The sequence below is a fragment of the Tursiops truncatus genome, chromosome 13 (genome assembly GCF_011762595.2).
Source record: "Tursiops truncatus isolate mTurTru1 chromosome 13, mTurTru1.mat.Y, whole genome shotgun sequence".
Taxonomy (NCBI): Eukaryota; Metazoa; Chordata; class Mammalia; order Artiodactyla; family Delphinidae; genus Tursiops; species Tursiops truncatus.
Genome location: NC_047046.1, coordinates 30,876,169 through 30,901,551, shown reverse-complemented (window position 1 = coordinate 30,901,551; position 25,383 = coordinate 30,876,169). Strand labels below are relative to the sequence as shown.

Here is a 25,383-nt window from a genome sequence, read left to right as displayed (position 1 = left end):
TTTAAGAGCAGCAAGAGAAAGAGAGACGTCACATACAAGGGAAACCCCATAACACTATGAGCGAATTTCTCAACAGAAACTTTTCAGGCCAGGAGAGAATGGGATGGTTTATTCAAAATGCTGAAAGAAAATAACTGTCAACCAAGAGTTCTATACCCGGCAAACCCATCCTTCAGAAACACAGTAGGGATAAAGACCTTCCCAAACGAGAAAAAGCTGAGGGTGTTCATTGTGACCAGACCTGCCTTACAAGAAATGCTAAAGGGAGTTCTTTAAGTAGAAGTAAAAGAATGCTAATTGATATGGTAAAAAACATTAAAAGGTAGTGTAAATCTCCTTGGTAATGGTAAATATATACCCATTGATTGTGCATTATGTTAAATGGTACATTTAACTTACTACCCGAGTTTAAAAGTAAAAAAAAGAACAAGTTAAAATAACCATAGCTACAATAACCTGTTAGTATTTACCCACTATAAAAAAACATGTCAGTTGTAATAGTAATAACGTGAAATGCAATGAGGAGGAGAAGTAAAAGTGTAAAGTTTACCAATTCTATTGAAGTTATCAGTTTAAAATGGGGTTTTATAAATTTAAGATATTTTATGTAAGCCTCATGGTAACCACAAAATTCTGTAGTAATTACACTAAAGAACAAGGTGAAGAGGTCAAAGCATAGTGATACCAAAAGACATCAAAACACACACACAAAAGACCGTACGCGCTGTACACGACTTGAGAAATCCAACTGCTAAGGTCATAGAACTCATTAGCCTGTCCAAAAGGGAGTCCTCCGCTCAGCCCCTTTCCTCACTTTTCCTGCTTGTCCATCTTACCCCTCCGAAATACTTGGACTTCACAGAAACAAGGTTTACCCAGTATGCAGGGAAGTTATCTGAGATGTATGTTTTAGAGGAATGATTTTATTTGACATGTAAGGATCTGTGATTTGCACCAGATTTGCCCCGGGATGGTGATGCTCCTGAGCATGGGAGAGGCCACGCCTTACCCTGGACCGGCCACTCTTTACCTTACAGGCCGTCTCCTGCCCTTGATGCTGCCTCTACCGTTGCAAAGGAATTCTGCTGATCGGGTGCTCTGAGTTGCCTCCCATCTGAATCCTTATCCTTGTTATTCTGTGGCACAGGTGGCAAATGCATCATTTAAAAATTCCTCCTCTGAGAAAGAAGCTGTTTCTCATCTGACTGTCCTCCCTTCCCCCCCACCAACTGCTCCCCGCTGTACTACGTCCACAGCCTTGCTATGTCCCGATTCCCTAAAGGATGAGACTACACCCCCTGTGGCCCAGGGCTCTATCCTCTTCAGCTTTGAATCCCAGCCCCTAGCTCCCCATCTAGACCGTGAATAAATGGTTCTGAGTGACTGAATGTACAATTTCTCAGCCTTGCTTGGCTTCCCTGTAAGTTTGTTTGTTTTTTTTTTTTAACTGGAGGTTTGCAGTTCTGTAAATCCCTTAAAAAAATTTATGCTTTGTGCTTTTAAGTTTCTGCTTATAAAATAAACAGAATAATGATTAAAATGAAACACAGTATATATAGTAATATGAAAACTAAGTGAGGCTACAATTACTCACCAAGGATTTTCACATCTTTAATATTTGAATGCAATCTGGCTTATAGCAGCACAGACTCGCAAGTGACAGCATAATATTTTAAAATATTTATACTTGCACCTAAGAAGCATTTGCTATAGCTTGTTTTGGATAAATTGAAATGAGCCTAAAAACTCTACAAAATATATCCCAAACAAGCCTAAAACCCATCACACTTTGAAGGCTTCTCTTAAATTACCTCCTGTGTTGAGGTGAGGATGGATTCTCCTTCTGAGGATGTGGTCTGTTTTGGTGAGTCCAGGAGACAACTGGGCATACAGACCTCAATCCTCTGGTAGACAGAGAGTCTACACAAAAAGGTCTCTGCCTTCTACTTGCAACCCTGCACACCCTTTTCCCAGAGGAGGTAGTTGGGTGGAGAGTGTTTGGTATTGGGGTGAGTATGAGTGTGAATGTATTTGAGCGTGTGTGTGTGTGTGTGTGTGTGTGTGTGACAGAGACAGAGAGAACCCTTCTATATTCAGGAAGCCAGAATCATGACATAGATAGCAGTAACTACCAGGAAAAACATGTAGACAGGAATTTATAGGTAAATGGTTGATTGAGTACTGGGTAGAAAACCTTTCCTCCAAAATTCTGTCTTATCTAGGTACCTGAAATTCTATGTTTTTTAAAAACATCTTTAAAATGCCAATGGACTTAAGGTAGGGGGGATCATAGAAAGGCTTGAGCATCTAGAGCATGGGTTCTTAATTGTTTTTGTGCCATAGACGCCCTTGGCAGCCTGGTGAACCCTACAGACCCCTTCTCAGAATGATGTATCTCAATATTTAAAATAAAATCCATTAGATTACAATGGAACCAATTAAATTGAAATGGAGGAATCCATATCTTAAAAAAAATGACATAATAATAAGTGTCTTTGTAAATCATTGCATGAATAAAGTAGTTAATATAACATGGTAATGTGCTATGAACATCTGTGTGATTTTCTGTCTGATGACAAAGTCAGAAGTACTGCTAACATGATGGTGGTTTGTTGCCTATATTGTATTTGAAGGAAATGCTACATTCAGTTAGAAGGTATTGAAATTCAAGAAGCAGTTTCAGGGCTTCCCTGGTGGCGCAGTGGTTGAGAGTCTGCCTGCCGATGCAGGGGACATGGGTTCGTGCCCCGGTCCGGGAAGATCCCACATGCCGTGGAGCAGCTAGGCCCGTGAGCCATGGCCGCTGAGCCTGCGCGTCCGGAGCTTGTGCTCCGCATCGGGAGAGGCCACGACAGTGAGAGGCCCGCGTACCGCAAAAAAAAAAAAAAGAAGCAATTTCATTCTCACTCAACTTCGTGAACTCCCTGAATTTTATTCAGGACTCCTACCAGGGATTTTTCTAATTTAATTGAAGAAATCTTTAAGTAAATGAACGCAGAGGCATGGAGGTGCAGGGGAAGAGAAGTAACATCAGGTGGGGGGGGGGGGTGGAAGATGAACTTGACACTTCAACTGGGCTCCTTCTGCTAAGACCATTAATTTGGTTCCCGTGACACTGAACAGACTAAGAGTTGCAGTTACTCAGTAAATGTGACTAAGTCTGAATAGTTTCACCTTCCTTTGGATCTAAGGGGAAAGTATCCCTCATTCATGAATACATTAATGATTAATTAATTAATTAATACATTCATACAGAATCAGGATGTCCCCAGTGACAGGCAGGCCTTGGTGTACAGCCTGCCTGGGAAGTCACCTGGCGATTAGGGAGGTGGGCCTATGGCCTAAGTGGGTTAGGTTATCAGAAGTCACTGTAGACACTTTGACCAGAAAAGAATGAAACATGCTCCTACCTTCTTCAGCAAGATTTCTTTTTAAAAAATTTTTTAAAAATTGAAGTGTGGTTGATTTACAGTGTTGTGTTAATTACTGCTGTACAGCAAAGTGATTCAGTTATACATATGCATACATTCTTTTTTATATATTCTTTTCCATTGTTTATCATAGCATATTGAATATAGTGCTCTGTGCTATATACTAGGACCTTGTTGTTTATTCCTTCAGCAAGATTTCTATGGAAACTGTACAGCTTCCTATAGTCATACTTCTTTCTGTTAGGTTTCGAAGGGGGAAAAGTTTGGCAATAGCATTCGTCATCAGAATTTCACCACCCTTTTACGTAAGTGCTTGCCTTTTCTTTTAAGCATTAAAATGTAATATAGGGCTTCCCTGGTGGCGCAGTGGTTGAGAGTCCACCTGCCGATGCAGGGGACACGGGTTCGTGTCCCGGTCCGGGAAGATCCCACATGCCGCGGAGCGGCTGGGCCCGTGAGCCATGGCCGCTGAGCCTGCGCGTCCAGAGCCTGTGCTCCACAACGGGAGAGGCAACAACAGTGAGACGCCTGCATGCCGCAACAAAAAAAAAGTAATATAAACTATGGGTTTGACTTAATTGATCTGGGGCTTGGTGGTTTCGTGTGGGTAGTGAATGAAATAAGGCTATAAGGTTTTCAGATTTTAAGCTTCCCTGGGTAAGAAATTATCTTTTCTTCCTGAAGTGGCCAGAAGGTGGCAATTATTAAACTGATGGCTTTGTGAGGAGTGCTGATGACTGTGCATATTCTGATGCAAGTATTCATTGGATGCTGTCTGAGCTTTAAGTACAGCGGACGTTTTGGTTATCCTTCCACTGGTAACATTTCATGGTTATGGATCTAGGATCTCTCATAGTTGAAATCTCACAGATCCCTAGTAGAAGCTAGGTCCAGTGTCTTCCTGTGGGCTACGGGTTGGGCCGCAGGCAGGTTAATCTTTGCCACGTGGTCATGAAAGCTAATGGTTCTGTAACGAATGTGCAGCCAAAGTTGAAATCACAGCACAGACGCAGTCCTCCTCATCCTTCATTGGCAGATGAAGTCGTTCTGGAGAGCTGCATTTCCAAGATGGTTCACGGTTGACCACCGTTAGTACCAGGAATCATTTTCAGCACTTTTACATGAAAATCATTCTGAACTCTCTCTGCCTTGCTAACATGTGGGTGATAAGCTGAGGTCATCATTAAGAAAACAAAGGCTTTCGCACAGACCTGCTGCAGTGGAGTGGTTACGGCGCTCTTAACTACCCCCGGCTGCAGAGCTGCTACTCCTCCTGGCATTTAGATCTTATAGCGTCTTTCCTTTTGTCAACTCATTTTCCTCGTGGTTGCCTGCGTGTCTGCTTTAAGGAGTCTCTTCCTTTCTTGTGAATTTTTGAAGGTTCAGAAACCAGATAATATAATTTTTCTATATTTGGTGAGCACAGCCTGTGGGTCATCTGAGTAAATGCATGGATTCGATGACATTTGTTTGGGCTGTTTGGGGTTTTTGTCTTGGTATATTTACACCCTAGGACTTAATTTTTCATGTTGCTGATCTATAACTCACTTCTAAATAGATGATAACCCATCCTCCCATGTCTTCATTTCTCTGTCCAGCTACAAAATATAAAGTCTGATGGATAATTTTAAATATTAAACCAACTGAACGATTTTTTGGATTTCATTGTGTTATTTTTTTCCTTTTCCATTATGGTTTAGTACAGGGTATTGAATGTAGTTCCCTCTGCTATACAGTAGGATCTTGCTATACATATCCATTCTGAATATAATAGTTTGCATCTGCAAACTAATTGCAAACTCCCAGTCCATCCTTCCCCCACACCCCCTCCTCCTTGGCAACCATAACCAACCAATTAATTCTTATTTGAAAATATGACAAAACCCATTTAAGATTTTTTTTCCTTAACAATTTTTAAGTATTTTTCGCCTTTAGTTCAGTTTTCTTCTCTGGGTGTGGAAGTAATTCTGCCTAATGAAAAGGTTTAAAGATGCTCTGTAAAATGCTCTCCAAAAGAACTGCCTCTCTGGCAATTAACTCCCATGGGCGTAAAGGAGCTTTCAAACCCCTCACAGTAATGGTTAGCTTTAAAGTATCTGACTCGTTTGTGTGCCGGGTGGGAGCTCAACTCCCTGGAAGACCACTTAAGGCAGCCATGCAGCTCTTGAAAGAAGTTTGGTAAAAGCAAGACACCACGCTGTAAAGAACAAAGCGTTTTAATGTGAACGACGACTGCTTCTGGAAGAGCTCAGCTGCTCTCCTGGAAAGACGTCCTGTGATTCCTGAAACAGCCTGAAACAGCCGTGGAAGCGCTGCTCTTCGTGCGGTCCAATCACACCTCGATTTCAGTTGTTGCCTGCAGGCTAATCCTGCTAACGTTTGCACAGTGAATAAAGCAAATCACAAGTATTCCTCCATCTTCCAAGATAAGGAAGATCACTATTTGCATTTGTGTGGTGCTTTAAAATGTCCCAGTGATGATACGGTACTGGCACAAAAACAGAAATAGAGATCAATGGAACAGGATAGAAAGCCCAGAGATAAACCCACGCACATATGGATACCTTATCTTTGATAAAGGTGGTAGGAATGTACAGTGGAGAAAGGACAGTCTCTTCAATAAGTGGTGCAGGGAAAGCTGGACAGCTACATGTAAAAGAATGAAATTAGAACACTCCCTAACACCGTATACAAAAATAAACTCAAAATGGATTAGAGACCTAAATGTAAGGCCAGACACTATAAAACTCTTAGAGGAACACATAGGAAGAACACTCTTTGACATAAATCACAGCAAGGTCTTTTTTGATCCACCTCCTAGAGTAATGGAAATAAAAACAAAAATAAACAAATGGGACCTAGTGAAACTTAAAAGCTTTTGCAAAGCAAAGGAAACTAAAAACAAGAAGAAAAGACAACCCTCAGAATGGGAGAAAATATTTGCAAAGGAATCAGCGGACAAGGGATTAATCTCCAAAATATATAAACAGCTCATGCAGCTCAATGTTAAAGAAACCCAATCACAAAATGGGCAGAAGACCTAAACAGACATTTCTCCAAAGAAGACATACAGATGGCCAAGAAGCACATGAAAAGCTGCTCAACATCACTAGTTATTAGAGAAATGCAAATCAAAACTACAATGAGGTATCATCTCACACCAGTTAGAATGGGCATCATCAGAAAATCTACAAATAGCAAATGCTGGAGAGGGTGTGGAGAAAAGGGAACCCTCTTGCACTGTTGGTGGGAATGTAAATTGATACAGCCACTATGGAGAACAGTATGGAGGTTCCTTAAAAAAACTAAAATTAGAGTTACCATATGATCCAGCAATCCCACTACTGGGCATATACCCAGAGAAAAACATAATTCAAAAAGACACATGCACCCCAATGTTCATTGCAGCACTGTTTACAGTAGCCAGGTCATGGAAGCAACCTAAATGCCCATCGACAGATGAATGGATAAAGAAGATACATATATATGTATCTTGTACATATATATATGTACATATATATATGTATATGTACATATACATATGTATATGTACATGTGTACATATGTACACATGTATATGTACATATACATATGTACATATATATAGTGGAATATTACTCAGCCATAAAAAGGAATGAAATTGGGTCATTTGTAGAGACGTGGATGGAACTAGAGCCTGTCATGCAGAGTGAAGTAAGTCAGAAAGAGAAAAACAAATATCGTATATTAACGCATATATGTGGAACCTAGAAAAATGGTACAGAGGAACCGGTTTGCAGGGCAGAAGTAGTGACACAGATGTAGAGAACAAACGTATGGACACCAAGAGGGGAAAGCGGGGGATGGTGGTGGTGGTGGTGGGATGAATTGGGAGATTGGGATTGACATGTATACACTGATGTGGATAAAATTGATGGCTAATAAGAACCTGCTGTGTAGAAAAATAAGTAAAATAAAAAATTCAAAAAAAAAAAGTCCCAGTGATGGTCCAGTTGGAGTTCTTAATTTACCCTGACAATAATCCCAAAGTTGCCACTCTTTTCTGCAGTGCTTCTCTACCACTTAGTGATTTGAGTATATCTCAAATAACTTTGCATTTTAATTATTTGATTCTATGGTTGCCTACCCTGTTAGACTTGAAGTTTCTAAAGGGCTGTGTGCAAGTCTTCCTCATGCCCAGGATCAGTGGCTGTTACCTGTAGGGATCTCACCAATGTTTCCTGACTGAACAAGTGCTGAATCCCTCATCTAACTTTCCTTCCACCTCTGGTCTGGCTAACTACTCACCCTGTGAGATGCCCTGCCTCTAAAGAGCGGTGACGGAGTCCAAGCTCGTACTGCTCGCCATGCAACAGGCCAGTAAGTCGAGAGACGAGGTGTTAGGGCAAGACATAGAGACTTTATTCAGAAAGCCAGCAGACCGAGAAGATGGCGGATTAGTGTCCCAGAGAACTATCTTCCCCGAGTTAGAGTTCAGGCTTCTTTTATACTGAAAGCGGAAGGAGCGTGGCTGGTTGTAAACTTCTTGGTGCCTGCCAGACCCCAGAGAGGATGTGATCATCCTTTGTTCTTGCAGCTGCCCAGGTAGGTCTGGTTATAATGTTCCTGTAAACCTCCAGCAAGAGGCAGAGCCTTGAAAAAGGGCTACTATGTCTATTTCTGGCTATAGATAGCATTCTTTGATGAGACAAAAGTGCAGAGCCGGCATGAATAAGCACAGGCCACAGAGCACAAGGGTTAGAGCTAAAGGAAGAGATCCAATATGGAGTCAGGTTTGCGCTTCTCTGTTGTAAAGCCATCACTACCACCCACCTGCTCCAGCTGGCTTTAGTGCTCCTTTTCTGTGTGCTTTAATGACTGCTGGTTGGAGTAACTCTATCACTGCTCACACCTTTGCAATATAATTATTCTCCTGCCCCACTAGAATTAAGAATGGGGCTTGAGTCTTACTCAACTTTGAATCAGTGGTGCCTACTACAGTGCCTGGCACACAGTAGTTGCTCAATACATGTTTATAAATTTAAGGAGTGGAAGAAGATAAGGTTGGAATTGTAGACTGGTGAGACTTTAAATGCCTTGCTCAGAAATTTGGAATGTATTGTGGCAGTACCTGTGAAATACCTCAAGTTTGCTCTTTCTTCCTAGGGTGTTAATTATATACATGAAAAAGAGAAAAAATTAAAGAAAAAATATTGCTACCAGTAAGAGATATAAAGTGATTTTAAATATCTCCATTGCCATTTTTTTATTTCTGATGCATTCAGGCTGTTAATTCAACAGCTAATCTAGTGCCCACCATATGCCAGAAAATATGCAAGGCTGGGGATATAGAAGTACAAAATTTACTATTTTGCTTTTTGTCAGGTAAAATTCAATTGTCAGTGTAATATAGAATCACTGTTCTTCTACATCACTTGGGCTCAGAATTATATTGGACACCGTCAGCTCCTCAGCCTCTCAGCATCCATTCAGACATAAATTCCTTTGACTGTAACTCAAAATGTCCCTTTTATCTTCCCCTACTTCTGTAGTATCACTGCCCTAGATTGGTCTACTGTCATTGGTCTCCTCTTCCTTATATGTCCCCTTGTGCCATAAACAGTTATATTATTGTTCACTTATATTCATGTTGCTTTGTAACTCTATCCAGTATGTTTATGTGCCCATGGTCTGTTTCTCCATCTGGATTAAGAGCAATGCCTTGTATAAGTTATTCACAAAAATGTTGGCTAAATGAGAGGGAAATTAGTCTTGAATAAAAATACCTAAGATAATCAGTACTTTTAACTCTTCTACATTTCTTCCCATTTCATTGCCAGCAGCCATGAATGGATTCTTTGTACAATAATGAATGTTAGGAATGATTCTCGTGGTGACTCTTGGCAGAACAGGTCGGTGGAGGACTCTTTTTGAGGAAGAAGACGGAGTGAACTAAGCACCGTTGACGAACTCTATGACACATCACAACTGTGTCTGACCCCCAGACTCTTTTAGCACTTAGCAGATAGTATTTGTCTTCTCTAGGCTTGTGTAAGCTAAGGAAATTGGACATCTGCTTTGAATAATACGACCTTAAATCATATTTTTAAGTAAAGCCACATGGTTGTTATTATATCATTTTATTACATTAGGAAGCACCCAGAACAAACAATATCCTCTGGGCTTCTGAAGAGATGCAGGGGCTGATCTAATTGTTTGTACGATATTAAATGTCTTATTTAAAATTCGTATTTTCCAGTGAACCTTGGTAGTTTTTAAAGGAATAGATTTTATTCACATCTCTTTATTTTGCATTTGGTCACTAACTCTTGTTTACTTAAGAAAAAATAATAAAACTAATTTTGGCTCCGTACTTTCTTCTGAAACATGGTGGGTTTTAATTTTGCTTTTAAATAAGAGAATGGCTCATGTGATTTGAGAATCGACTAATTTTATTTTTTAAGAGTTATAATTCAAAGCTGAAGATGACCCTAATACCTTCTGGTGCATTTTTTGTTCCCCTAATTTTAATTTTCTCCAAAGAGCGTATGCCACAAATATTTTGCTATCTCACTCTGTGACATGCTATGAAACTTGGATTATCTGTTGGGCTAAAACATAAGCCCTAGAATCAGACTAACTGGGTTAAAATCCTGGTTTCCTATGTGACCTTGGGGAAGATTTTTAACCCTTCTGAATATGAAATGATACTAGTACTCCCCCCACCCATCTGTTATTGAGGGAATCAAGTAAAAGAATGGATATAAAGTGCTTAGCAGAGTGAGGGGCACATAGCAAGTACTCAGTAAATATTCAGTAATACCACCAATAGCAATGGCAATAATAATATACAGAGGAAGCCATGGTGATTGTCTGTGTTTGGAACAGAGATGGCCAAGAGGCAGCCTCCTGTGGGCTCAACCCCACTTTCACGTTAGCCAGCCTGCTCATGTTGACCCTGTGACAGGACCACTCTATGTACACCACTGGCCATTATCATTAATAAATAAAAAATGACTATTTTCATGTCTGGAGCGTTGTTCAGTATTTATACCCCGTAGGTCAAAACACTGGAGACTTAGAAATGTATATGCCTTTGGGCGCCCTGACTCGTAGGGCTCTATTCTATGGAAAAACAGTGTGTTCACATGGATTTTATTGGAATATACATGGTAGCAGCAGCAGGTTGAAAAGGTTGAGCTGGGTCTGTATGTCTGTATTGACCTCAAGAGTTATCCATGTTATATTACTGGTTAAGGGACAAAACAAACTCCAGAGGAAAGTGTCAGGTTATTATTCTTCGAAAAACATAGGAAAAGGTTAAAAAAAATCATATATGTTTGTATGTATATAAAGAAGGATTTTGAAGGAAATACACTATGACTTTAGTGGGATAGGTCTGTGGATATCTGAGTGAGAAGTGGTTAATTTTCCCTTTGAAATCCTTTATTTTTTGACTTTTTATAATGGTATGTGTTACTTTTATTATTTCAAAAAAGTAAAGGAAGAAGTTAAAGCACAGGGAAAGTAAGAACTAAGTCTCTATGTAAAAGAAAAAAGTCTGCAGGGATATTTAAAATGTGGTTATGTATTAATTTGCTAATATACAGATTTTTCCCTGGGATTTTCCCAAGTACACAGTTGTCTCTCCTGTAAGCAGAGCAGTTCATCATCAAGTGAGTACATTTTGAAAAGAGCTTAATAAAAATGAATAATTTAAAATGGTTAGAATTTAAGCTATATTCAATTGACTTAAAAGGGAAAATAAAATATGCTAGAAACAGGAAAAAAAAATCCCACCTCTTTAGAACTCTGTGAAAAATGAGAGAGAGGGGTGTTTGAAAACCTTAGGTCTTAACAGAAATGTAAAAATTTATACTGAATTCTGAAGGACAAAAATAACTAAAAGCTAAATAGTGGAACTCCTATAAAAGTAATTTTCTACCCAACCAAGCTCAGAGATACAATGATAGAATAATATATCTGAACTTGTTTCTAGATCACCTAACTAATAAACTAACTTGATGTACTAGATTCAACTATTTTAATTAAACTACAGTTCCTACTGGTTGGAAATACTGAGAGAGAAAACCAAAAGCTTCTTTCTGAAATTTTTTGTGAATGATAATTGAAATATCTAATAGTGGGTAAATTATTCAACATGTTATGTTATATCCAAGGATACCATGGGTATAAACAGAACATTTTTGGTAACATGCACCATTCTTGTCGAAAATCTGAATGAGCTTTACATCTTTACTTTTTTTTCATTAATTTTGTTTGCAAAATCTGTTCTCTCTTTCTCTCCTTGTGTATGTATATTATGTGCGTGTATGTGTGATTCACAAACATATTGATATGAACTCATTCTTAAGTGATTTTTTAAAAATTAGTTTAGATTAAATTAGATTTTCAAATTTATTATCTTTTTTTGAATCACACGTCCAACATGTTCTCAGAAAGACGTATTCATTTTCTGTAATGCATTTTCAATGATGTAACATGATCCAAAATTCAGCCCATTTAGATATTGTTAGCTTAAAAATTGTTTTTATTATATGAAACTAATTATGAAAATGTTCAAAATCCAGATTCAACCAAAAATGGCTAAATTTTGCTGTGTAACACAGTGTCCCCAAAGTTGGTGTCTTCAAGCAGTACCCGTAGCTGTCAATTCTGTGGGTCAGCAGTTTGGGCCAGACTCAGCTGAGTGGCTCTGTGATCTGGGTTGTGCGGGGCTGTCTTGGCTGGGCTCCCCCATGCATCAGTGGTCAGCTGTAGGTCAGGGTCAAGTGGGGCCTGGCTGGGACAGCTCAGCTCTGCTTCCCAGGGTCCCTGTCCTCCAGCAGGTGGCCTGGACCTTTTCACCTGGTAGTGAACAAGTTTTCTTCTCTGGTAGCCTCAGGTTTATTTATCATAATTAGCCTTTATTTCTTTATAGACACCTATTATATGTATATATAGTAGCCAGACTTAAGAGGGTATAATGTTCTTCCTAAAGCGATCTAACTAATGTGCCACATGCTTCATACTGAGAGGCAGCTTGGTATCCTGCTGAAAAGCACAGACTCTGAGACAGTTTGCCTGGGGGTCATATCTCATCTCTACCACTCACGAGCTGAAAGACCTTGGACAAGTTACTTAACCTCTCTACACCCCAGTTTCTCGTCTTCTGTAAGAGTTAAAAGAGTTAATATAAGTAAAGCATTTAGAAGAATGCCTGGTATATTTTATATATATATATATTTTGTGTGTGTGTAATATGTTAGCTATTATTACTCATATTAATAGTCAATATATTTACCCATTTATCTGAAAATTCTTAATACTTCGTTTTGTAAACACAACTAACAGCTTTCACAATCACCGTTAATTGTTGTAGCATTTTTTCCCTCGCGATAAAAAATGTACATTTATAACTCAATGGGTTTGGTAAAATTTCAACTCAGATTTTTCATTCCGGGTTACATCTAGAATGATTATGCATATCTGAAAATTAACATTTGGATCTTGGAAAGAAATCTGAATGGCATACCTGGTTAATATTTCTGACCTTGTTAAGCTGAATAGACAAGGATGATGTAGTCTATATGATCACATGATCATTGACACTCATGACCACAGGAGGGCCAGAAATTACCTTGAAGTAGGCATTCAGCTATTCCATCTCCCTAAGCTAAAACCAGATACATTTGGATAAAAACTGGGGCCGAGGCCAGACTTTGGCACATGGCTACTCTGTACCAGGCAGTCCTCTAAGAAGCGTTCTAAGTGAATCATCTCATTTAGTTCACTGAACACCCTTTTGAAATGGGCACAATTGTATCCCCACTTCCTAGTTTAGGAGACTGAGGCAGAGTGACGTTAGCTAACTCTCTCAGTGACATCCAATAAGTGGCCGAATTAGGATCCAAATCCAGGCCGTCTGGTGGCAGAGCCCCAGCCCTTTCCACCAAGGTCAAGGCGCCCTGTGTCCTACCCCGCACCAGGAGTCCTGGTCCACGTAGCCCTCAGAACCCCTTTCAGAGTAGGCATTCTTCTTATTTCTAGATGAGTCTACTCAGGATTCTCCCCAGCCTGCTCTAGGAGGGCAAAGAGCATGACTCTATGTCTTTACTATAGGAATGCTGTCAAAATCACTGGGCTTCCTTCCTGATCACGTGCAGGAGCTTCACCAGAACCTCACAGGTGTTTGGGTTTGAAATTTTTACGTATTTAAGAAATTTACTCATGTTTAAAATCATACCCGACATTTGCTAACTTAAGTGTCTTGATTTCGTCGTGAGAATGAATATTTTCCCAGGCATCTCTTCTCTAATTGTATTTCTGCTAATATGAATTGCCTCTTCATATCGTTTGCTAATTATTTATCGGTGTCTTAATGCTTTTTCTGATGAATTATCCAACAGATTCCTTCAATTCCAGACTGTTCTGATCACTCGTAAATTTGATATTGTATCATCAGTGTAATACGGAGACCAGATTCATTTCCTTGACTGACTAACCTTGTTAAATTTTGATAATTCCCCCTTTCTGCCCTCTGATCCCCGCGAATCCCTGCTGGGCTCTGCCTCCTGACCCCAGCCAGGCTAATGAAACATCTCATGTAAAATCTTTTGCTTCCTCTTCAGGAGTATGGGGAGCTCCCAACTGGGGATGTTAACAGAACCTTTGGAGTTTCTTGGAGAACGATTTTTTTTATGGCAAAGGGTGACTCCTTAAGCTGAAAATGTCAAATATGATGCATTTTAAAAATATTTCAGTTTGGTTTACACTTCATATAAAAGCCTACTGTGTAATGCCTTTTTAAAATCTTTTTTTGTTTGTTTTATTTTGTTTTTTTGTTTGTAATGTCTTCTAGAAACAAGACATAGTTTAGCTGGTAGACAGACTATCACCAGACACACATGCAAAAAAAAAAAAAAATCTCTAAATTAACAGTAATTTAGGGAAAAAATAAGCAGAAGCTTATATTGTGATGGCTTGTGTCATTTGAGACTTAGAACAAAAATGAACTCTTTTCTAAAGCCTTCAATTGATAAAAAGCCTGGCTTACATGGGAAATTAAGCAGCCTCTTGAGAACATTCTAACCAGGCTACCTGTCACTTCCCCATCCTCGTACCTGGGGCTCATTTGCTGAGATACAGTCATTAGCGTCGTCAGATAGTTAAAACGTGTTTGTTTTATTCTGTGTTTGTTCTTTACCTATAAATTATAAAGCACACACCTAGTATTTTCCAGGTAAGTCATTAAAGCAGTTTGTCTAGATGACACACTAGAATACAAGTGAGTTCTCCTTAAAGAATCACTTTTCTTATGGAAGGATAGACATTACTTCTCTCAATGGAACCCCCAGGGTTTCTTCTGTTTTCCAGAAACCTCTTCCTTCCTGCTTTGTCTCTCATATGATAACTGTGTCTCAAAACTCTTTTATTTTTTTCAGAGTTTCTGGTTGACGGTTCTAGGTTGTAAACCCACAGATTTTACAGCCACTTCAGGCTGCAGTTATGTAAATATTGGTGACCTTAATAGATCTGATTTGTTAATCTGTAATTTTTTTTTGTTTCTGTGCTCAATTCAAAATATTTCTAATATGATAGACAGCCGAGCTGTGAGGTTCTTGCTGGAAAAATCGGTCCAAGTTTTGTTGTTTGTAGTTCTCAAAAAGCTCAGTACATAATGTATCAGATGAGTCCTGCCATGGCTAAAAATGACTAGTTAAGGCAAATTCATATCTTTTGGTCACCTCAGTATTTCTATGAGTAATAAAGAATAAAAATACCCATTCAGTTATGCTATGAATCACTAAATTAACAATTGCATTATCTTTGAGGCATTTAATTTAAATGTCCTGAAGCAAGTGTTTTATACACATTTTAGGTGTGAGCTGTGCTTATTATTTTTTTAATTATTTTTTTATTGACGTACAGTTGATTTATAATGTCTCAGGTATACAGCAAAGTGATTCAGTTATACATATATATATATATATGTATTCTTTTTAAGATTCTTTTTATTGTAGGTTATTAAAAGATGTTGAATGTAGTTCCCCGTGCTATCCAGTAGGTCCTTATTGATTATCTATTTTATATATAGGAGTGTGTATCTGTTAATCCTAATTTGTCCCTCTCCACCTTTCCGCTTTGGTAACCATAAGTTTGTTTTCTATGTCTGTGAGTCTATTTCTGTTTTGTAAATAAGTTCATTTGTATCACTTTTTTTTAGATTCCACATATAAGTGATATCATGTGATGTTTGTCGTTTTCTGTCTGATTTACTTCACTTGGTATGATCATCTCTAGGTCCATCCCTATTGCTGCAAATGGCATTATTCCATTCTTTTTTATGGTTGAGTAATATTCCATTGTATATATTGATATATACCACATCTTCTTTATCCATTCATCTGTCAATATACGTTTAGGTTGCTTCCATGTCCGGGCTATTGTAAATAGTTGAACTATGCTTATTATTAATTTTATAGCACCTAGATTGATGTGGAATTCCCTTGGGGAGCACAGAGTGCCTTTTACTAGCCAGTATGACATGCAAGAAGGCCAGGCCACATGAGTCCCCAGCTTCCCTCCTGCTGAGAGCACATACTGGACTCTTCAGGAGGGAGGAGATCATGCAGTTGGAGAGTATAGCTTGAGCTTCCCTGTGGGATGGTGTTGCTTCTTTGCCATCTTACTGTATTTTCACCAGAGTTTTAGGAACATGACAAAAATCATTGCAACTAACAGATGTTCTTCTAGCTCAGTAATGAGAATCCACAAGGAAGGCAAGAAGAGAGAGGGGAAGAATAGAAAAGGACAGAGGACCTCTGGATGAAGAGAGAATTTTTTTATTAAAAGTTTTCTTCTCGGGCTTCCCTGGTGGCACAGTGGTTGAGAGTTCGCCTGCCGATGCAGGGGACACGGGTTCGTGCCCTGGTCCGGGAAGATCCCACATGCCGCGGAGCGGCTGGGCCCGTGAGCCATGGCCGCTGAGCCTGTGCCTCTGGAGCCTGTGCTCTGCAACGGGAGAGGCCACAACAGTGAGAGGCCCGCGTACCGCAAAAAAAAAAAAAAAAAGTTTTCTTCTCTAGTGGTTGCAAAATAACGTATTTCACATTTGTGCTTGGGTGACATTTTCGAAAGGGGCACAGAAAAGGCCCTTCAAAAAAGGAAGGATGCTTGATGCCTGGTCTGTAGAACAGGAGTGTGGCCGTGGAGAAGGTTTCATCGGGCTGATATGGGCGCTAATAAGTGCTTTTAAAGTGCTGGCAGCACCTCCCCGCAGAGGTTTTGTTCCCTTGGAGCTTTGTTCCCGAGTTCATGTATTTCTCCACAGTCTTCATCTTCCCCATTTCACAAGGTTTCTCATCAGAAAAGACATTGTCTTTAGGACCATTGTTATACTGGCTGAGGGAGCAGGAGAAGGGATATAGTATTTTAGTATTTTGATATTTGAGGGATACGATCAAATTTAAAATTACAAATTAAAAAGAAGAAGCTTTCCCACTGAGGAGGCAGAGCACAGGTTAGATCTTCTTGATTTGGGGGTACTGGGGGGCCCTAAAGTACGGCCTTAAGGCAGTCTTGGGCTATGAAATCAGTTGTGGGTCATATCCAACGTTCATTGACTTATTTATGTTGCGAGATGAAACAGGGTAGAACAGGAAATGGGGGTATAATGCACAGACACACATGGTAAGAAACATAGTGATGCATTTTTCTCATGAGAGTTTTGTCTGAATATGTGTGTGTTTGTGTGCACGCACAGCATCACACACGTATGCTGCCTTGCGGCATGCTATCTGTTTGATACAATGAGTTATGGTGACAATGTTTGAGAAATATTGCTTTTGGGGCGTTGCCTGCGGAGCTTGAATGTAAAAAATTCAAAGTCGCCCCAGCTCTATCAGATGGTGTCAATGGGCCAGTTTGGTGAGTTAAGGACTTCTTTGCGTTTCTTCCAGTCTTTACTATTGGGAGAATTTAATGAATTGGCCTGAGCACTAACTGCACGTCTTAGTTCCCTGCATTCTCTATTCCTTAAGAACAGCCCAGGTATATGGTGACTCTGTGTGCCTTGCCCACCAGCTCTCTTCTTTTCTCCTTGCCTTGAAACCGGTTCTTTTTCAGTTCCATTCACCGTAGTTGAGTCCGTCTCTTTTCTGTGTGTCCACTTGCGTCCCACTCTTCCTTTTCATTTTCTTGTACCACTTTCTGTCATAGCCAAAGGGGTTGACTTGATGACCGTTATCTCTGGCTCAAGAAACGAGAGAATTTTCTTCCATTCCTTTCTTTCAGTTTTTCTGTCTCCGTCTTCTTCTTCCACTGCCTAGAAAACATGCCTCTTGGGCACCCGGTGTGCTAAGCCATTGTCATTTTAAGTGCATATGCCACTCAGTGGGCTCTGCAGGTCAGAGCTGGTCCCCACATTGTTCCTGGTCCGGGACCACTATAGAAATTGAGGGCAAGTCTTTAGAAATTTTTATAGGAATTTAACAGAGTAATTTTCTGTTTATTTAAGCTAACAAATTTGGGCTTGCATTTTGCATGTCTTTTTATTTCCTTTTTTCTAGAAATCCATGTTCATTGTATTTTACATAAACTCGATCTGAGCTGCAGCAGAAAATTACAAAACTGGTCCTTCATCATCAGTGGTTTCAGAGGCACTGCTCTAGATAACTGAATTGTTACAACTGGCGTATCTAAGGAGTCAGAGGGAGAATGAATGGCCCCGTAACCCAGATTCTGGGTATATGCTAGCAAAGATGGAACTTGTAAGCTACTTACGTAGCTTTTGGATCGTAAGTCCACCGATTTGAAGGCCTGGCGGTAGAGGGGAAAATGAAGACAAAACAGCCAAAGGGAGAGAAGAGCCAATGATCTGTGTGCTTTTACTGAAACTAAGAGGCTTAAATAGTGAAAGTTGTAATGGCTTTAAACTTCATAAGATGCTGCTTCTCTGTCAGCAAAGGTATTGAATAACACACACAATTCTCTCTTCCTGCTGCATCTGTTGTGTGCACAAAGCTTCTCAAATGCTGGAGGAGGATTCTTGCAGTTTCCTCAGCCTTTAAAAATCTGGAGGCTCTAACACCAATGCAGATTTTAATGATGGGGTAGAAGGAATAGCTAATTATATGTCGTTATTGCCACCACCTCATCAAATGCATTTGCCAATGGATACGATTAAGCTCAATTTAATTCACCCAAAGATTCAAGAATATGAACATCACCTGTTCTCATAACAGAGTTCTCCTTTTCAAAAAAACCAAAATAATGATTCTTAAAGACCTTGCAAGTCTGCCTGTAGAGACGGCCCCTTTTGAAGCCAGCTCCATTCCGTGGAGTTCTTTCCATTTACCTGCAATGTTATATTCTCTCCGCTTCTGTACTTGGTGACTTAAGGGTGTTTGTTATCTGAACAGAAACAGAATTTCAATGTTAATTTGAATTCTGATTTCTTTTATTTATTTGCCCAATCGGAGTATTTTTTGTGGGGGAAAAAACTGAGGTAAGGATGTATCAAAAATGGGGACCCAATTACTCTTCGGAAATGCATTTCCTCACAGTACAAACATTGAACTAGAAGGTGAAAATTAAACATTCAGCCATATAGGGACATTTAAGAAAGCAGACGTAATAGTCTAGAATTGAATAGAAATGCTTTTAATTCTTTAAACATCAGCTCTGATGTTGACTTTCCTTCCATAGTACGTAGGTGATAAATTCAAACAATTAAAGGGCATCTCACCTGCTATCCCTTTAGACACAACTGGGAATTTACCCCAGGATTCCAAGTCGCTAGACGATGCTAAACATAAATGTTCCCACTTTCTTCTGTACATTCAGCATAGGACAGTAGTGCAGCACTGCCAGGAAGTACGAGTGCCGGCTGAAATATCATCTTCTGTACTTCAAACCATGTGATAAGTCCTCGTGACCACACACAGAAGTGAAGATCTCCTTCCCAAAGCTTAAATGTAGGGGCAAGATGGATCGAGTTGAAGGTTTTGTAAAACTTCAGTACTAATGTTCCTCTCCCATAAAGAAAGGGAACTTAAACATTACCATTTTAGGTGAAAAAGGATAGGACCAGGAGGGTTGTGGACAGGCAGGCAGAAATAAATATACAGAGCTAAATGCTGAAGAATTACAGGTAATTTAGAGAAGCAGGCATTAGGAGGTATGAAGCAACATAGTAATCGTAATGATAATCACCAATAATTTTTGAGCCTGTGCTATATGGCAAACACTGTTCTAAATGCCTGTATATGCATTAATCGTTCACTGTGAAGCTACACAGAAATACCAGCTGAGCGACACTTCTCAGGGGACTATACCCCAGGGAACAGGTGCTCAGTAAAGAGAGACTTTTTCTCTAAAATATAGTATGCATTAAAGAAAGACAAATACTGTTGATGTCACTTATATGTGGAATCTAAAAAATACAACAGACTAGTGAATATAACAAAAAAGAAGCAAGACTCACAGATACAGAAAATAAACTGGTGATTACCAGGGGGAGGGGGAAAGGGGGAAGTGAAAGGAGGGGACGGAATTAAGAGGTATAAACTATAAGGTATAAAATAAGCTACAAGGATATATTGTACAACACAGGGAATAGAGCCAATATTTTACAATAACTATAAATGGAGTATAACCTTTAGAAGTTGTGAATCACTCTATTGTACACCTGTAACTTATATAATATTGTACAGCAGCTGTACCTCAGTAAAAACAATACTGTGTGTTGATGAGCTGCTCATTGGTTTCTGGACTGTTTAGAAGCAGGACCTTTGCCTGTGACCGAGGGGACAGTCTAGATGGAGCTGCTTCCAGAGGGCAGAACCAGTGAGGTAGGAGGACGGTTCAGGTAGAGTAGGTGTTTCGACCAGCTCCACACACCTGTCCTTGGAAACCCTTTGACTGTTGCACAAAACCATGCACCAAAAATGCTAGATCTTGTAAGAAAACTGGAGCTGACTATTCAAAATCTACACAGCTTTGTAGCCAGAGAACCAGTGAAACAGTCACAGCCCTAATAAAAATCCTGGCCTCATTAACTTCCACCTGGCACTTAGAATCCCTGTGAGTCCATCCTTAGCCCTGTGCCTGAGGGCTTCCACATCCTCCTTCTCACCAGAGGGGGCCTCTGAGTCAGTCATTCCCTTCTTATAGAGACCACTCTCTGCCAGCTGAAATATACGATCTGGGTTCATTGTCTCCATCAGTCAGTGTGCTTTCCTCTCTAAACTCAGGAGGGGAGCAGAAGCTTCACAGCTTCTTCATCTGGTCTTGCAGTTTCCCAGACAGCCTCACAGAGCGGGAAGAGGAATGGCTCTGTAGAGCCACTAAACTTCCTGCCACTTTTGACCCTAAGCGAAGGCCCTTCTGCAGGAGTTTCACCTTTGTCGAAAGGCCATCACGTAGCCCTTTATTGGAGAGAAAATTTTGTCCTTGATTGCTCTACAACATTAATGTCCTGCAAAAAATTGCATGTGCTGAAGGGACTCTAGTGTTATATGGATGTCACTCCCCTATTTGCTAATCCTGTTAGCTAATCTGCATTGCAGCAACATGCCTTGTAACGGGATAGACTGCATTCTGGTTCAAAAGGGGGGAAAAAGGAGAAAGTATAAAAATCAGGACCATTTGAGTGTTTGCACCTTAAAATACCTGAGTTTCACCTTGACCTCAAGATAAAAGTTAGTATTTTGTCCTAGAATGAAGCTTAATGAGTAAATATTGAAGGATAGGCTGTGTAGTTGGGGAAAATAGTATTTTAGGGAAACCCAGTGATTTCCCAAACAACTATGGTAGGATGTTACCTGGTTTATACCAACATGTGAAAAGAGACTCTTCATCCAGTCATCCAGACTAGACTTTCCAGGATGCAGGAAACCTACTTTTGCTCTCCTATGCATATTGCCATATTTACCATCTCTGGTCGCCCAAGTTTAAGTGATGGAAACACTCCAAGAAGTAATATTCTCGGCAGGGTGACAATACTAAAGCTTTTGGTGATTCAGAGTTGGCTTCAAGGCTGACTCATGCCTTAGCCCCATTGGGGAATATTCTACATTGCAACTATGTTGCAGATGCCAGAGCCCCAAATGATTGAATTTGGAATAAATACGCTTATATTTTACTAAGAGCGACAAAGTACGATTTTTAACTCATAAACCCCAACTGCCCTCTTTCAATTTGTGATGGGGTTGGTCGACCCTGTGTATTTTGAAGAGCTTTTTTTCCCACATTTTGTAGAGCATAGATAACCCAAATCACTGCAGTGGTATTCTCTTGTCACAAAATCCCTCTCTCTGTCCCCAACTCTTTCTTAAATCACATTTGCAATTCTTCTTTATTACTGAAATATATGTTCCGCAATAACCCTTCCCTTGTGGCTTGACTTTCATATTTCCAGGTGCGTAACATTCATCTCTTGAAAAATTGCTGTATTTTCAGATAGCTCCCATAATTTTCCTTCACTGTCATGAAAGGGTTTGTTTTCTCCATATGTGCTCAAATGGCGCATGAAGAAATGTGGAGTTATTGGAGGGTAGCAGGATGAGTAATGGGCTGGAAACCCAGAGGCCCCAAGTTCTGATTTTGCCACTGACTCATCCTAAAGCCTGGCTAAGATGCGTCCTCATCTCTCTGTGACTCAGTTCCTATTTTTCTTACATGGCATTAACACTAGCTCATCTCATGAAGGGGCCCTGAGAGGTAATAACCAGAAGCAAACATTTTGTAATATTGATCCTTTAACAATAGTCTATTAATTTATAAAGGATATATCTACATTCCTGGTTTTTATTTAGTCCTCCTGATAATTCCCTGGGAAAAGTAGTCTTCTCATTTTGCTGTTTAGGAAATCACAGCTTGTGGATGAGAGAAAATTTCCACACTTTTTCTGAGATTGTGTATGTATCTTTATAGATACGTGTGGGTGTTTACTAACATATATATACCCGCAAACGTGCATACACACACCTTGAAAATTATGGTTCAATGAGGGACGTTTTTAAAGGAATACTCAACTGAGGGTAATAGTCCCTTCATGCCGTAGAAACCATGAGTCCAACCACCCTGAGTAGTGTTTTTTTTTATCTTTATTTTCCAAATTTAGTTGTACTTCCCCCTCAGAATTTCCATACATGTTTTCCTCTCTGCTAAAGAAGGCTTGTGATGACCTGTTTTCCCGTTCATCTTAGAACATTTTGATTTACCTTTCTTTGTGTGATATATAAAATTCATATATTTATTTTAGTTGCTATTTCTGGTGATCTGAGGCATGGAGAAAGTCCAAGTGACCTCTCCCAAGGTCAGGGTATCTGGGAAGCTTGAATCCATCTGGAAACTCTTCAGCACTCACGGGTGGGTTAGTGCCCTGGATGAAAAGTTGAAAACAAGGAGCTCACAGAGACTTCTGTGAATGACTGTCCCCCATGGGCACAGCCATTGATCGGTAAACTCCGTCATCCCCCCATTATGAGAACACCCCTAGTTGAGGAGAAGCCAGTTGTGACAGTAGTTGGGGGGATGGGTGCTGAGCTGCAAGAAAATCATGTTATATTGATGACAAGGAGTATCATCAGGCCAGTTTTCTAAGATTCCACAAACCAGAGCAATCTGTTCCCTTTCTCTAGATTATATGAGAATCTCAGAGTGTCTGTGATTACTCAGTGGTGGCGCCATTGTAGAACAGTGTTGTTTAGGGATGATGGAAAAGTTCAATATCTGTGCAGCCCAGTATGGTAGCAACTGGCCCCATGTGGCTATTGAGTGCTTGAAATATGGTTCCTGGGGCTGAGGACCTACACTTTCAATATTACAGAACTTTTTTTTTTTTTGTCCAAGTGCTGAATTTTTTTTAATTCATCTCTTTTTTTTTTATTGAAGTCTAGTTGATTTACAGTGTTGTATTAATTTCTGCTATACAGCAAAGCGGCTCAGTTATCCATATGTATACTCTTTTTCATATTCTTTTCCATGATGGTTTATCCCAGGATTTTGAATATAGTTTTCTGTGCTATACAGTAGGACTTTGTTGTTATCCATTCCATATGTAATAATTTTCATCTACCAACCCCAAGTTCCCAGTCCAACCCTCCTCCATATGCTCCAGCAATTCCACTCCTGGGCATATATCCAGACAAAACTACAATTCAAAAAATACATGCACCCCTATGTTCATAGTAGCACTATTCACAATAGCCAAGACATGGAAACAACCTAAATGTCCATTGACAGATGAATAAAGAAGATGTGATGTATATATAATCATATATTTTATATATATACACACACACACACAACACACACACACACACACACACACACACACTCACACAATGGAATATTACTCAGCCATAAAAAAGAACAAAATAATGGCATTTGAAGCTACATGGATGGACCTAGAGATTATCATACTAAGTGAAGTAAGTCAGAAAGACAAAGACAAATACCATGTGATATCACTTATATGTGGAATCTAAAATATGACTCAATATTATAGAATTTTAATTAATTAAAAAAAAAAACTCCATGTGGCTAGTGACCACCAGATCGACCAGTGCAGATCTGCAAACCATGCATATACCTATTATTTAGGAAACTAATTGCAGTGACATCAAGGGAATTTGCCATCCCCACTGACCTTGAGAGCACTTTGGGGATGAAAAGGTGTGAAAGAGGTGGGACTTTCAAAGCCAAGGTCAGATGTGTGGAACTGCAGTGTCGACCCATGGAAATGATGGTGACTTTTCAGGTACGAGCAGGAAGTAGTGTTTCCGGTTGTGACCGTCCTTTGATTTTCTTTTCGCAGGCTCCTTCATGTTGGTGAACACGTCTGGGAGATCTGAGGGACAGAGAGCCCACCTCCTCTTACCTCAGCTCAAAGAAAATGACACCCACTGCATTGATTTTCACTACTTTGTATCCAGCAAGAGTAATTCTGCTCCCGGGTTACTCAATGTCTACGTGAAGGTCAATAACGGACCTTTGGGGAACCCTATTTGGAATATATCTGGAGACCCAAACCGTACATGGAACAGGGCAGAGCTGGCCATCAGTACTTTCTGGCCTAACTTTTATCAGGTATGCCCTTTATTTTTCATTTCCTGTTTTGATGCATCCTCTAACTTCTGAAAATATAAATCAGTTTTATATTAGTCTAATCAGAGACTGTATTAGAAGTGTTGGTATTTTTAGACCAAGGTGAGGAAAGCTTATGCTTGTGGATAGGGAGTGTATTAAGGCTTTGTTTTTACATTACTTAGAGAAATGAGTAAAATGCACCATTCAAACTTGTTTATTTATATATCTATTTAAGAAAATAAAAGCAGCCACCTGCAGCAGGGCAGGAAATGCTGTCTGCAAGGATGTTTTACTTTCTATGTTAAGTAGCCACATCTGACCCAGGGAGACAGAGCACTTGATGGTAGAAGTAAAAGTCTCTTCTTCCATGAGTGGATCTCAGGAATCATGGGTCATTAGGAAGTGAGCCGTAGTGGAGGTCAGCTGGTGAGATGCAGGGCCCTGCTCCCACCCCATCAGCAATGGGAAGAAAATGGCATGTAGACCGAGTCCTTGTCATGGAGGAGCTGCTCTGTGGGATGTACTGTTGGGACCACATTGCCCACCTGGAGTGGGCACTTAAAGGAAATGAAGGGTGCAGGCCAGAAGCAATTAGAAAGTGGTACCAAGGAGGTCCCGCTGGTCTCTCCGTCCTCTCGGAGAGGGCCTGTGCCCCAAGCGCATCCCGACTTGGTGTCAAAGGTGGGAAATTAGTGACGGTGGCGTTCTGTGTGCTTTCTCCTTTTGTCCACAGCCTCTTGAAAATAACTTCACATTAAGAACTCAATTAATGTCCAACTAAGAGGGTGCATTAAAGAATTGCAGTATTTTGATTTTCTCTTTCTTAATTCCTTTGGCTCCCTCGGAAGCCAATGGGAACATGTGTCCAAGATCATCT

General features: G+C 40.0%; 1 protein-coding gene across 5 annotated transcripts in view; it reads left to right on the top strand.

Moving 5' to 3' along the window:
* PTPRM (protein tyrosine phosphatase receptor type M) overlaps positions 1-25,383 on the top strand; it is a 747,728-nt gene that overhangs the window by 248,575 nt on the left and 473,770 nt on the right. For all 5 annotated transcript variants that reach the window (XM_073790533.1, XM_073790536.1, XM_073790535.1 and 2 more), the window contains one exon: positions 24,235-24,506. In XM_073790533.1, the coding sequence (XP_073646634.1) occupies positions 24,235-24,506 (272 nt within the window). The remainder of the gene's footprint in view (positions 1-24,234; positions 24,507-25,383) is intronic.